The sequence below is a fragment of the Galeopterus variegatus genome, unplaced genomic scaffold (assembly GCF_000696425.1).
Source record: "Galeopterus variegatus unplaced genomic scaffold, G_variegatus-3.0.2 Scaffold549, whole genome shotgun sequence".
Taxonomy (NCBI): Eukaryota; Metazoa; Chordata; class Mammalia; order Dermoptera; family Cynocephalidae; genus Galeopterus; species Galeopterus variegatus.
In genome coordinates, this window is record NW_007726660.1 from 199748 (window position 1) to 212922 (window position 13175).

Genomic DNA, 13175 nt, shown 5'->3' on the forward strand with positions numbered 1-13175 from the left:
AAGGAAAGGAAGAACATTTGTGGGAGCCTAGCCTGAGAAAGTGATACCAAGGCATTTGGGTGGGGAAGGTCCCCTCAGATAGAACAGCATGGCAGTGGCCGTGTGGCAGGAGGAAACCTGTTGAGGTCAGGGAACAAAAGAAGGCCAGTATGGCTGGAGCACAAAGAAGAGTAGAGAGAATAGAGTAGCATGAGACTGAAAATGGGCAGTGGCCTCAGTGGAGATTGAGAGAAGTGGACAGATTCTGGAAATATTTGAGAGGTAAAATTCACAGCACTTGGGGATGAATTAGATATGAAGAGTGTGGGAGCGGAGAGGTGTCAAAGGTGACTCCCTAGATTTTGAACTTGTGCATCTTGATGCATTGTTGTGCCTTCACTGAAGTAGAGAGCATTGGAAAAGCAAGTTTTGTGTGTTTTTGTTTTGTGAAGAGGAGTTGTAGAGGCAGCATGAGTTTAGTCTTCTGTTAATTTGAGATGTTTTTGCTGTATCTAAAAGAGGTTTTCAAATAGTCATTTGTACTTGCTTGTCTGGAGTTTAGAGGAGGGAGATATGAGCTAGAAATGGGAACTTGGGAGTCATCTACATAGAAATACTAATTGAAGCCTCCAGCATGGATGAGTAAAAAGAGATAAGGGCCTAAGAGTGGACACTGAAGAACTTTGTGGATGGTGGTTTGAGAAGGGATGTCCTACAGAAGAAGTAAGTTCAGAGTGGGGTGAATGAATAGTTCAGTTGTAGGTGTAATGAAGACTTGAGAGATATATAGGTGAAGAAGTCTTAGAAGTAATTGGATAGATGTGAGTTTAGAATCTGGACCATGTCTGTCTCATGGGCTTACATCCACCAGTCCATAAAACAGTGCTTTTTTAAAAACACATAACAAATACTCAATAAATAATCTGTGGAATGGATGAGAGAATATGGAAACATTCAAAGATCTGGGCTGAAATTTTCCACTCTTGCTCTGCCAGGGAGGTCCTTTTCCAATTGTCTGCTAAGACAAGTTTCTTACTGTATACAGACTTCTTTTCTCAATAAAAATTATGAAGTTAGATGTTCTGAACTTGGTGATATATTTATGTAAGTGACAGATGTGGAGTTATTCATTTTGATTATTGATCTAGACAGAAATAAAGCCTATTATCAACATTTCTCCACCACCAGAGTCAACCACATTAGGTAATGGGTTGGTAGATATGAATGCTCTGGAGTTCCTACTGTGTGTCACACCACATGCTAAACACTTGAACTGTATTTTCTTATTTCGTACAACAGCTCTGGAAGTCATAGATAATAACATTTTTGCAGGAGAGAAACTAAGGATCAATACATTAAGTAACTGCCTATATTAGTCTGTTTCTGTTGCTTATAACAAAATACACAGTACTCGGTAATTTGTAAGAAAATGAAATTTATTGCTTACAGTTTCAGAGGCTGAGAAGTCCAGAGTCCAGGCGAGGGTCCTGGTGGTGGCGACAGTGATCCAGGGGTCTCTCATGGCAGAAAATGGCAGAGCAGAGAGACTAACCTCTCATGTGCTCTTCTTTTAAAGCCCTCAGAACCACACCCATGACCACCATTTTTAATCTATTCTCTACAGCATGTTCCTACAATCTAATCACCTCTTCAAGGCCCCACCTTTCAACTACCATTATAGGATTTCCCACCCTCAGCAGTTACAGTGCAAAACTAGACCTGCACCTCTTGCCATATACCAAAGTCAATTCAAAGTGGATTAAAGAATTAGTTATAAGACCTGAAACTATAAAATGATTAATGGAAAACATAGGGGAAACACTTCAGGAAGCAGGACTGAGCAAAGATGTTATGAATAAGACCCCAAAAGCACAAGCAACAAAAGAAAAACTAAGTAAATGGGATTATATCAAACTTAAAAGCTTCTGTACAGCAAAGGAAACAATCAACAGAGTGAAACAACAACCTACAGAATGGGAGAAAATATTTGCAGACTATACATCTGACAAAAGATTAATATCCAGAATATACAAGGAACTCAGGCAACTACACAGTTAAAAAACAAATAACCCAATTAAAAAATGGACAAAGGAGCTGAATAGACATTTTTCGAAGAAAGACATACAAATGGCCAACAAGCACTTTAAAAAATGCTCACTGTCACTAATCATCAGGGAAATGCAAATTAAAACCACATTTAGATATTATCTCACCCCAGTTAGACTGGCTATAATCAAAAAGACTGAGGATAAAAAATGCTGGCGAGGATGTAGAGAGAGGGGGACGCTCCTACACTGTTGGTGAGACTGTAAATTAGTACAGCCACTGTGGAAAACAGTATGGAGGTTTCTCAGACAACTACAAATAGAACTACCATATGATCCAGCAATCCCACTTTAAGGTATGTACCCATATGAATGGAAATCATCATGTCGAAGGGATACCTGCACTCCCATGTTTATTGCAGCTCTATTTACAGTAGCCAAGATATGGAACCAACTTAAATGTCCATCAATGGATGACTGGATAAGGAAAATGTATATATACACAATACTACTCTGCCATAAAAAAGAATGAAATTCTGCCATTCGCAGCAACATGGATAAGTTTGCAGAAAATTATATTAAGTGAAATAAGCCAGGCAGAGAGGGAAAAATACCACATGTCCTCACTCATAAGTGGGAGCTGAGAGAGAGAGAAGGAAGGAAGGAAAGAAAGACCATAGTGGTGCATTGGACTTGCAGAGGGAGAGAACATACCTAGGGTTGTGGTGAAGGGGACAGGGAAGGAGGTCAGGAGTAATTGGGTGGTGGACACAGGGAATAATTGCAATTTGTGGTAACAGGCATGCTGATAGTATTGATCTCATCATTACATCTTGGGCCCAAGTGGTGACAATCAGCTTTGTATACCCTGAATATGCATAATAAGAAAAAAGTTACAGTGGGAATTAAGCTTCTAAATACATGAGCTTTGGGGGCACAATTCAGTCAATCCACAATATTGCCCATGATCATAAACTTAGCAAGTGGCAGAGTCAGGATTTGAACCCAGGTCTGCCTTCATTTCCCTTGCTCTTCACTACTGTGCTATATAAAGAAACGAGGCTCTTCTCATAATGGTAGCACCAGGGACATAGCTATTTAAGACCGACCTACTTTCTTCCTTCCTCCACTCCCTCCCTCCTACCCACTAAGTATTTATTTGCATGTTGTCTACACCATTGTAGACACTGTGCTAGGCATTGGGGATACAGAGTCCTAAAATAAAGTTTATGGCCTCAAGGTTCAGGCTAGTGAGTGAGACAGACACCATATCACATGTCTATCTTGTGTCATTGAGACTTCCAAGAACTGTGAACATCCAGAATGCTGTAAGGAGATAGAGAAGAACTTTTCTTTTCTTTTTTTTTTTTTCCTTTTTGTCTTCTTCCGTGTCCGGCAACGGATCGCAACCCTCAGTGTCACCCCCGTACCGGACCGGGACCGGCAACGGTCTCGCAACCCTCGGTGTCGCTCCCGCGCCTCACTCAGCCAGTGAGCGGGAACCGGTCTGTATGTGGGATCTGAACCCTCGGTGGGAGCGCCTCCACGCTCCCAAGCGGCGCACTATAGCAGTCCCGAGAAGAACTTTTCTAATTTTGCCTGGAGATGGAGGCCTGCACTGAGTGGGAGTGGAGAGGGATGTCAGGGAAGCCTTCCTGGTGGAATTGATGCTTGAGCTAAATCTCAAAAGATGACTAGACAGACTATGGACAGTGAGCCTTCAGGCCGACAAGCCTGTGTGAACAGTGATGAGAGCTGGCATATAACCTGATGAGGAAACTGTAAGCAGTTGGTATAGCTGAAGCCAAAGATGTATGAGTATGTTCTGGAATGGCAAGAAATTGGTTGGAAGACAGGGTAAAGTGTAATGTAAAGTGTTATGGAGGCCAAGTACTTTTAATGGGCTCTTTTGACTTTATTCTAATGGTAGTGAAAGACTTTAAGCAGGGGAGTGACAGTATCACATTTATGTTTCTGAAAGATCTCTCTGGTAGTGTGATTGAGGGTGAATGTTTATAGGATGAATTTGTAGTAGTCTTCATGAGTTTCTGAAATTTAGAATGCTACTAAGTGAATTGGTTTGAACAGTGTCTCTGGTTCAAAGCAGTACAAAGGAGGACTTCCCAGAAATGCCGAAAATGATGGAATTAGTGAATAAGAATGTTAAAATAGCTTATTACAAACATGCTCTGTACGTTCAGTATGACAGAGCTCTATACATGAACGTTATGAGGAGAGAAATAGAAGATTTTTTTTAGAAGATATTTTTTAAAAACTCATGGAACTTTCTGGAAGTGAAAAGTATTGTATCTGAAATGAAAACTAAACTAGATGAGATTAACAGCACTAAGAGAAGATCAATGGACCTGAAGACATAATAATAAAAACTACCCATGGAGCTCAAACAGAATAATATGAAAGTCTTGATTCCACTTAGAAATTAATAGGCATTTTCTCTGTAGAACTTCTTTACCAGAAAATTTAGACTTAACTATTCCTGTGTGAGGTTGCTGTGGCTGTACAAACCTTATGATCTTATTTATGAATATTTACTTTCCATTTTACGGGAGTTTTGGAGAAATGGAAATCTTCACTGTCTTAAAAATATTTTTTCTGACTACAGAGACATCAGCTTCTGAGCTGCAGTCCTCGGGACCTTTCTTTCACTAATACCTGACATACTTTTTTTTTTGGTCTTTTCAAGCTCCACTTCTTTTTTTTATTTTTTTGTTAAATTTTTATTTTGTCAATATACACTGTATATGATTATTATGGCCCATCACCGACACCTCCCTCCCTCCTCCCTCTCTCCCCTCCCCCGCAAGAATGTCCTTTCCATTTGCTTGTTGTAACAACTTCATAAAAGTATAGTTGTTTTCATAATAGTCTCTAATGATTCTTTGCGTTTCTTTGGTATCAGTTGTAATGTCTCCTTCAATTCTGATTTTTGTCATTTGAGTCTTCTTTCTTATTTTTTCAGTTAGACTAGTTAATGGTTTGTCTATTTTGTTTATCTTCTCCAAAACCAACTTTTTGTTTCATTGATCTTTTTTTTTTTATTTTTTATTATTATTATTATTTTTATTTTGTCAATATACACTGTATATGATTATTATGGCCCATCACCGACACCTCCCTCCCTCCTCCCTCTCTCCCCTCCCCCCCAAGAATGTCCTTTCCGTTTGCTTGTTGTAACAACTTCATGAAAGTATAGTTGTTATATCTTCTTAATACCTGACATACTTTTAATATTGATTCTGTCATCAAAGTAAACAGGAAAGCCCAAGTAATCAGAGTTTTGGACAGTTCAGAATCATGTGCTCTTTTATTTCTCATTAATAATAATAATTTAAAAGTATTCATCTGTCTGATCATTATACTTAAGTGTGTTTTGCATTTTCCAAAGATAAGAGTGAAGTTTTGTGAGTATGTAAATTGAACATTTGGTAGAAATCTGTGATGAATTTTCATACAAGAATTAAATGCCATCTCTATATGAGTTACGTGCTTATGTTGCTTCATAAAAGCCACACCGGCCTCTTTGAACATGAAATGGATATTGGTCAACAATTCAATGAAATAAATTTTTCTAATGAAAATTTTTAACTTCACTTGATGAAGCATGAATAAGTGAAATTTATTATTGGACTTATTAAAGGTTTGGTTCCATATATATTACATAAGTAGTATATAACAATGTTTATATATACTATATATAATAATTTATATACAATGTGTATTTATATACATCCTCCCCCCTCCAAGGATTTTTTGGTAACAGGTTACGTTTTGCATACATTCATTGTTCAATCATCCAATCCTCTTGTAGACTTTACGGTTCCTGAAAGGGACTGCTCCTTCCATGCCATCCCAACTCTAAAATTAAGCCTCTTCCTGTGGATTCAGTTATCCTGTACTTGTTCATTATCCTTTTGGTCATTCTTCTCTCTCTGGTAGTGACTCAAAAACAGGACTTTTAGGTTCTTTGCCTCATGCATGCTTCTGTGAGATAGTTACTTCTACTTTTGTGTAATCTGAAGCTTATGAGCAGTAGAAGAAATCTGAGAATACTTTTTCAAGCAAGGCACTGTGCCATGAATTAAATCGTTTAATCCTGTCAGGACCCTTATGCAGTAGATGTGGTTATTTCCTCCAAAATTCCAGAACTTGCTAGAGAAAACGACCACTTAGGAATCAGGGGATGTGGGTGAGGCACAAGGCTCAGAATCCTTAGGACAAGTGATTCTCTTTGTGTGGTGGGCTGAGAGATTTCCCTCCATTCTTTGTACTGCTCCATATTTCTCAATTGTGTACAATAAGCATGTAATGCCCTTATCAAAAATATATATTTTATAAAGAAAGGAAAATCAAAGTTATGCGTACTTGGGACATTTGGAAAGTATAGAAAATTAGGAAAGAAAGAAAGATACAACAATCATAATAATACGCTGAACTTCCAAAAGGAGAGAACAGAACTAAGGTTACCAGTGGCAGGAAGGGGGGTGGGTATTGAGAAATTGGTAAAGGGCCACAAAAAATGATTACATTGTGTATGGTTGAATATGCTAATTATTCTGATTTGAGCATCACATATTACACACAGGTATTGATAGTCAACGTGGTAACCCACAGATACATATAGTAAATTATGTTTCAGTAAATAATAAATAACAAAAAAGAAAATTAGGAGGAAAAAAGTGCCCATGACTTAAATGTGTACATTACCTTTGTAAACCTTTTGGTACATTTGTATCTGGTATTTTTACGTGCATACAATTGATAATTTTTACACAGTTGTAATCATTTCTCACTGTTTTTTCTCCATAAAAAAAGTGAGATGCCAGTACTCATATCTTAATGGAATGTAAAAATTCCTCTTTCATTCTCATCTCTTCCTGTGCTGCCTTCTTCCCTTGTCTTGAGCTGCAATCTCTGACACATGTGTATTGCCTAGAAAGCTCTATTTGGTTAACAGATATCACTGTGACAAGAAAAGAAAAAGAAAAGCTTATTACTTCCCCTCTTCTCATTAACACATACCTCATTAATAATACCCCTTATGTTTTTTTCATAGAGTGATTCAGGCTACACATTCATGTATTCATTCATTCCACAAATATTTAAGTGCCTTCTAAATGCCAGCCATTTCACTCTTCAGTAAGCATGCAGAGACAGTATAAGAATCCCTGCTCTTTAGGAGAATGTAGATGTATATATAGGAAAAAGAACAATGTGATTGGTGATATGCAGAAATACTGACCAAGTTTCATAAGACGACAAGGGATTCTCCTAGAGAAATCAAGGAAAGCTTTTTTCAGATAAGAAAATGGAGCTCAGAGAGATTTGGTCACAGCTGGTTAATGATTGAGTTAGCATTAAAACCAGATGTGACTGCAAAACTGTTCTTTTCACCAAACTACATCATAGAAAGGTACCCTGTTTCATTATGTTGGAAGCTCCATATGTTTATATTTGGGGGATTCCTGAGTCAGGGACCAGAGCTGCCCCTTTTCTTTTCTCTCCCCATTTCAAAATGCCACCAATTCTGATTTGATCAAAGAGTAATGGAACAGAAAAGTAGGGAGACTTGAGTTCTCTAGACCAGCTTCGCTCTGAGTCATCATGAGCATGTTACTCCTCTTTTCTAGGTCTCCATTTCCCATCTGCAAAAGTGAGGAGGTTGAAATCTTTCTAACCCTCTAATTTTTTATAAGTAATGTGCCAGGGTTTTCTCCTTCTTGTCAAAATATGTGGCATTTTCTTAGGAGTGAAGGTTCCCAAGTGCCTTGGGAAGTCTTGACACGCCAAGGCTTTGGCAGAGGGATAGGTGGGGATAAGGAGTGAGGGCTCTTGACTGCCTGGGTTTGAATCTCAGCTCTGTAACTTACATGCTGTTTAATCTTGAGCAAGCCACTTAACCCCATTGAGCCTCAGTCTTCTAATTTGTAAAACAGGAATAATAATAAATGACCCTTTCACGGAAGTATTATAAAGATTCAGTGAGCTTATGTATCTAAACTATTTTGCACAGTGTCTGGCACACAGTACTCAATAAATGTAGCTAATGACACTAATAGTGTTGTTTTAGTACTGTGTTCTACAAACTAGTACTAGTTCATGCATAGACTATGAGATTTTAGTCACTGTTTCCTCAGATTTTCATTTAAGGGTTGGAACACTGTTTGCTGCTAAACTTTACTGATGACCCAGAAAAGACTTCCATTAGTCTTGTATAACTTAGCAGGAATCATTCTTTTCCTTGCTGTGTTCCCAGTGCTCAGGGTAGGCACTTCGCAAATGGTTTTTGAATGAATGATTTCACACTTTGTATTTAGGAACTGGGGAGAATAATAGCACTTGGCACTGAACCTTTTGGTTCTCAGATCTTAGCCTGTGACATTTGTTGAATTTGTTTTGAGGGGATTTGGGGACATCCCATGACAATCAAAGCAGAATTCTTCTGACATCAGCATTTGGCTTTCTGCTCTGATCAATAGATTTATTATTTGCCCTTGAACCTCTGAGGTGCTGGAGAATTCCAGACATTCCTCAGGTGGATTTACACAGCAGTAAGTAATCTGTGCTGTCTGTTGCTGGTTCCAGCAGTGTCTGCTCTGTTCATAAAAGCCTGGAGGCACAGTGGGCCCAAGGCTGCAGCACGGTGGACATGTAACTCTATTCACAGTTGTGAGAACATGCTGCTCAGTTTCGTTGTTGCTTTGTTGCTCTAATATGCATCCACAATTTTTAAGGATCGACATAACTCTAAAAGTTAGTTTTCATCTGACTTTATTATTATAGTTTCCTCACCATTTATTTTTTACTTCTGTTATGTGGTAGGCACTACATATATCAGTTCATCTAATCTTTTCAACACTGAGTTAAGTGATTACACCCTTTTTATAGAAGAGGAAACAAACTGGAGGTGAAGCTTGTTCTCTGAAATCACGTAGCCCATGAGCCTTGGAGCTGAGATTTGAACTTAAGTCTCTCTGACCAAAAAGCTCTTAGCTACTGTACCAGGACATTTTCCTCATCTAACGTGCTTTCTTTTGCTTCTACAATTGTTTTGTGTTTAAGTTTGTATCCTGTTACAAAGATCCAGAAGTTTCCCATACCATTCAGAGATGAATCTTAGCAGCATTGCAAATACATGAATTTTATAATGACAAACATAGCCAGATTACTTTATTGTAACCCATCCATTTAGCAAATTTACAGTTTCCATTAATTTCAGTCTGTCCTTATTACCTGTTTTATATAATAAATATCTCTTAGTCATGACAGACTCATATAGATCACCTGAAGTAGGCTCTCTCTCAGTAAGCAGAGTTGCAGCTAAAGATTTGTGAATTAATTGGGAAAATTGCAAATCAGGTAGTCAGTGAAATAATTCATTGTCACATCCAATCAATAAACTTTGTAAATCAACTCATTTAATTCAAAAAATGATCTATATAGATCAAGTAACCAATTAAACAATTAGCATACACTTTACAATTAATTAATTTAAGCATCAATCATGTAATTAAAACTCCAAATTTAAGCTGTAGAATTAAGAATTCTACTGCCTTATAAACTGTTAGATTCATGCTTCTGAATGCTAGTAGATTTGTAGTTTCACAATTCAACTTTAGAACAGGGTATCTTAAATTGTTTCAGTGGATTTCAGTTTTAAATTGTCCATATGTTGGTATAGTTTCCCACCCTTTTTCAACAAGTCAACTTTTTACTTGCCCCAAAGAGGGAAAAGGAGGTTTGTGTTGGTTCTAAACTGGGTAAGACTGGAATCTGGAAGTACTGACTGGACATTCTAGGGAATTGAGAAATATCCAGAAGTAGTGGAAAAGGCCAGGTGTCTGTGTCAGGATAAATTGGGTCATTTGCTTTTATTCTGCTAAGGATCCATAGTGTTTGGAGTCAGATCCTGCCAAGTGACTTAGGTGCTCTTTAGAGAGAGGAGAACTGTGTGGATGGTCTTGGTTACCTTCAGTACTTCTGAGCTAGAGCCCAGATATTTGCTTTCCTATAACCATATGTCAAAGGCCTCTAACTCTTCACAAATAATATTTTCCTTCTTTACAGTTTTGTATCTCTTTTGTGATATTTATTTTATTTACATTTTTATTATAGCCACTGTAGTGCTTACCTTTTTCTTTTCAGTATAAGCTTCCTTTAGGGATGATACTAAATCTTACCTTTGATCTAAGGGGTTAAGTTCTGTGTCTTTCCTATAACGTACTCAGTAAATGTTGGAAAAACAGCGTAGTATAAAGACTCTCATTCACATTGTTTTTCTCTGCTTTGCACTGCCTTGTGTTTCTCTATAAAATGAAGGAGGATCTGGGGGTTCTAATTATGTCGCTAGTCTTGGGGAAAAATCAGTAGTGCCCTCAGTTTGCTTGCTTTACGCCATACCCTCTGGTCTCCTTGGTATTTACTCACCTTTTTGCTTTTCCTTTCAGTGACAATGTCAGTGCCTACTGCCTGCATATTGCTGAGGATGACGGGGAGGTGGACACTGATTTCCCCCCACTAGATTCCAACGAGCCCATTCATAAGTTTGGCTTCAGTACTTTGGCCCTGGTTGAAAAGTATTCATCTCCTGGTCTGACTTCCAAAGAGTCTCTCTTTGTTCGAATGTGAGTACTGACTCCATTATTTATCTCAGTATCTTATCCTTACCTCATAGCATTTTGGATCTGATTTTGCTTTGTTTATCAAATGAGTGATATCTGGTATCTGGAGAGTCCACATGTAGTGATTACTTACAGAGAGTTGTTGGGGACAATATTTGCCTTGTATTTCATGCCTCTTCACCAAGGCTACAGGCAGAGACTGCCTTGCGTTGGCAAATTGTGCAAGATAGATCTCTGAACATCATATCTAGAACCAGGCTTCTGGAAATACTGGTGCATTTGGGGCCAGTGAAGCAAAACTTCCGGGTTTGCGTTCTTCTCTTCAAAGAATCCAAACAAGACAAAAATTACATTGTGGCCACTTCTCTTTTGTGACTTAAAATACTTTTCTCTCCAACTTTATTCAGATCAAATTTGATTTTTCTCTCAGTTGCCTTCCGTTAGACTGAGAAAAAATTGTTAACCTTTTCTGTGCCTTTGGCCGTCTGGTAGAGCCTATCAAAGCCTTTCTTAGAAAAGTGTGTAAATGCATAAAAGAAAGTTCACTAGAATATGAAATAATTGTGTTATATTTAAAGTTATCAAATTTATTTTATAGTAATATGTATGGCTTTACTAATAGGTTAAATAACAAGATCCAGTTGCAGATCTGTTGTTTCAAAGTGATGACGAGCGTAAATAGTATTTGAGAAATCTACAGCAACTGTAATGTACCGTGGTGTTAGCTATGATTTCTGTTCATGACTGAGTCACTGGCACTGCTAATACTACTGTGATTTGTTGCCTACACTTACAATGAAAGGAAATGCTAAATATCAGAAGTTAGTGAAAGTAAAAATGTAATGTTTGTCCATTCAGGTTTGTAGAGCTTCTGTGTTTTACCCACATGACCCAGTTAAGGGAAAACCTACAGCATTGGGGTTTCATTTTTAACCTAAGCTTTTCTAACCTAGGCCTCTGCTGTCCCTCTCCTGGCCTTCTTCTGGCAACAATAGTGATCTCTTTGGCACCCCCTGCTGTTAGTAACCAGCAAATTAACTATCCAAAAGAGCAATTGCTTTAGAGGACTTTTTTTCCCCATCTCTTTAAAACATACTGCCTTTGTTTGGGATTTTTACTGAAAATAGGGTTATACTCTATATAATAAATCAGTATTTTGGGTGTTTCTACCCTTGAGCAAAGAAAAAATACCTGAATGCCTTCAGGTGAGCTGGGGAGTGGCTCCTCAAGCTTTCATAATGGCCATTTCATCCCTACTGTGAGATCAAGTTTGGCAGTTTTTTTCTTTCTCATTTTAGAGGCACTAAAACAACAACTTTAAAGAATGTATAAAGTAATTTCAGTTACCCAATGATCCCACTCTTCTAATATAACTATTTTCAGTTTAGTATAATTTCCATGCCTATATGAGGGTACTTCAAAAAATTCATGGAAGAATAGAATTACAAGAGAATATAGGACTGGCTGGTTTGTTTTCTTGGGAGAGTGTGGTGCTAATAAAACCAAGGTTAAGGGTTCGGGTCCCTGTACAGCCAGCCACCGAAACAAACAAACAGACAAACAAAAAGAGAATACAAATCTTTCCATGAACTTTTTTTTTTTTTGTGTGTGTGTGTGTGTGTGTGTGTGTCCGGCAACGGATCGCAACCCTCAGTGTTGCCCCTGTACCGGACCGGGGACCGGCAACGGGATCGCAAGCCTCGGTGTTGCTCCCGCGCCTCGCTCAGCCAGTGAGCGGGAGCCGGTCTGTATGTGGGATCCGAACCCTCGGACGGGAGCGCCGCCGCGCTTCCCAAGCGGCGCACTATCCAGTGCGCCACCGGGCCGGCCCCTTTCCATGAACTTTTTGAAGTACCTGCTCATATTACACAGTTTCACTCCTAACGTTCATATGTTTTGCATTATTTTTATTTAACATTATATTATATTTTTATATTTGTTCTTAATTCCCACAATCTATATTATTATAGATCCCTGTGCCAAGGATCTAGACAGACAACCTTACCCTTAGGGAGCTTACTATCTAGTGGGGAGATAGTTGTCAACCAACTCATTAAAATGTGATAAGCAATATAAAAAAAAAGTGTATGGGATGTAATGGAAGCCTATCACAGAATATTTAGATTGTTTTCTTGTTTTGGTTTTAAAAAGTAATTCTATAATGATGGTCATTATCTATGTTCCTTTTATTTCTGTTGAATAACTTTCTTAGGATCATTTCCTGTAAGTAGGATTATTGGTCAGAGTAGAAACATTTTTAGACTCTAACTTTTTATTGACAAATAACCCTCTGAAAATGTACCAATACAGTGCTACCAAAAGAATTCATTAAGCCATTTTTTTTTTCAGTTTTACCATCACAAGGTATTGTCATAAATAGTTTTTTTTTCTACTTTAGAAAATGCATATGGTGCGGGCTGGCCCGGTGGCGCACTGCTACAGTGCGCCGCTTGGGAGTGCGGCGGCGTTCCCGCCGAGGGTTCGGATCCCACATACAGACCGGCCGCTCACT

The 13175-nt window shown here is 38.3% G+C and overlaps 1 protein-coding gene across 5 annotated transcripts in view; it reads left to right on the forward strand.

Annotated features, from left to right (window-relative positions):
• The window catches only part of MAPKAP1 (mitogen-activated protein kinase associated protein 1), a 263963-nt gene that overhangs the window by 135833 nt on the left and 114955 nt on the right, over nucleotides 1-13175 (forward strand). For all 5 annotated transcript variants that reach the window (XM_008569957.1, XM_008569959.1, XM_008569958.1 and 2 more), the window contains one exon: nucleotides 10490-10666. In XM_008569957.1, coding sequence (XP_008568179.1) covers nucleotides 10490-10666 — 177 coding nt within the window. The remainder of the gene's footprint in view (nucleotides 1-10489; nucleotides 10667-13175) is intronic.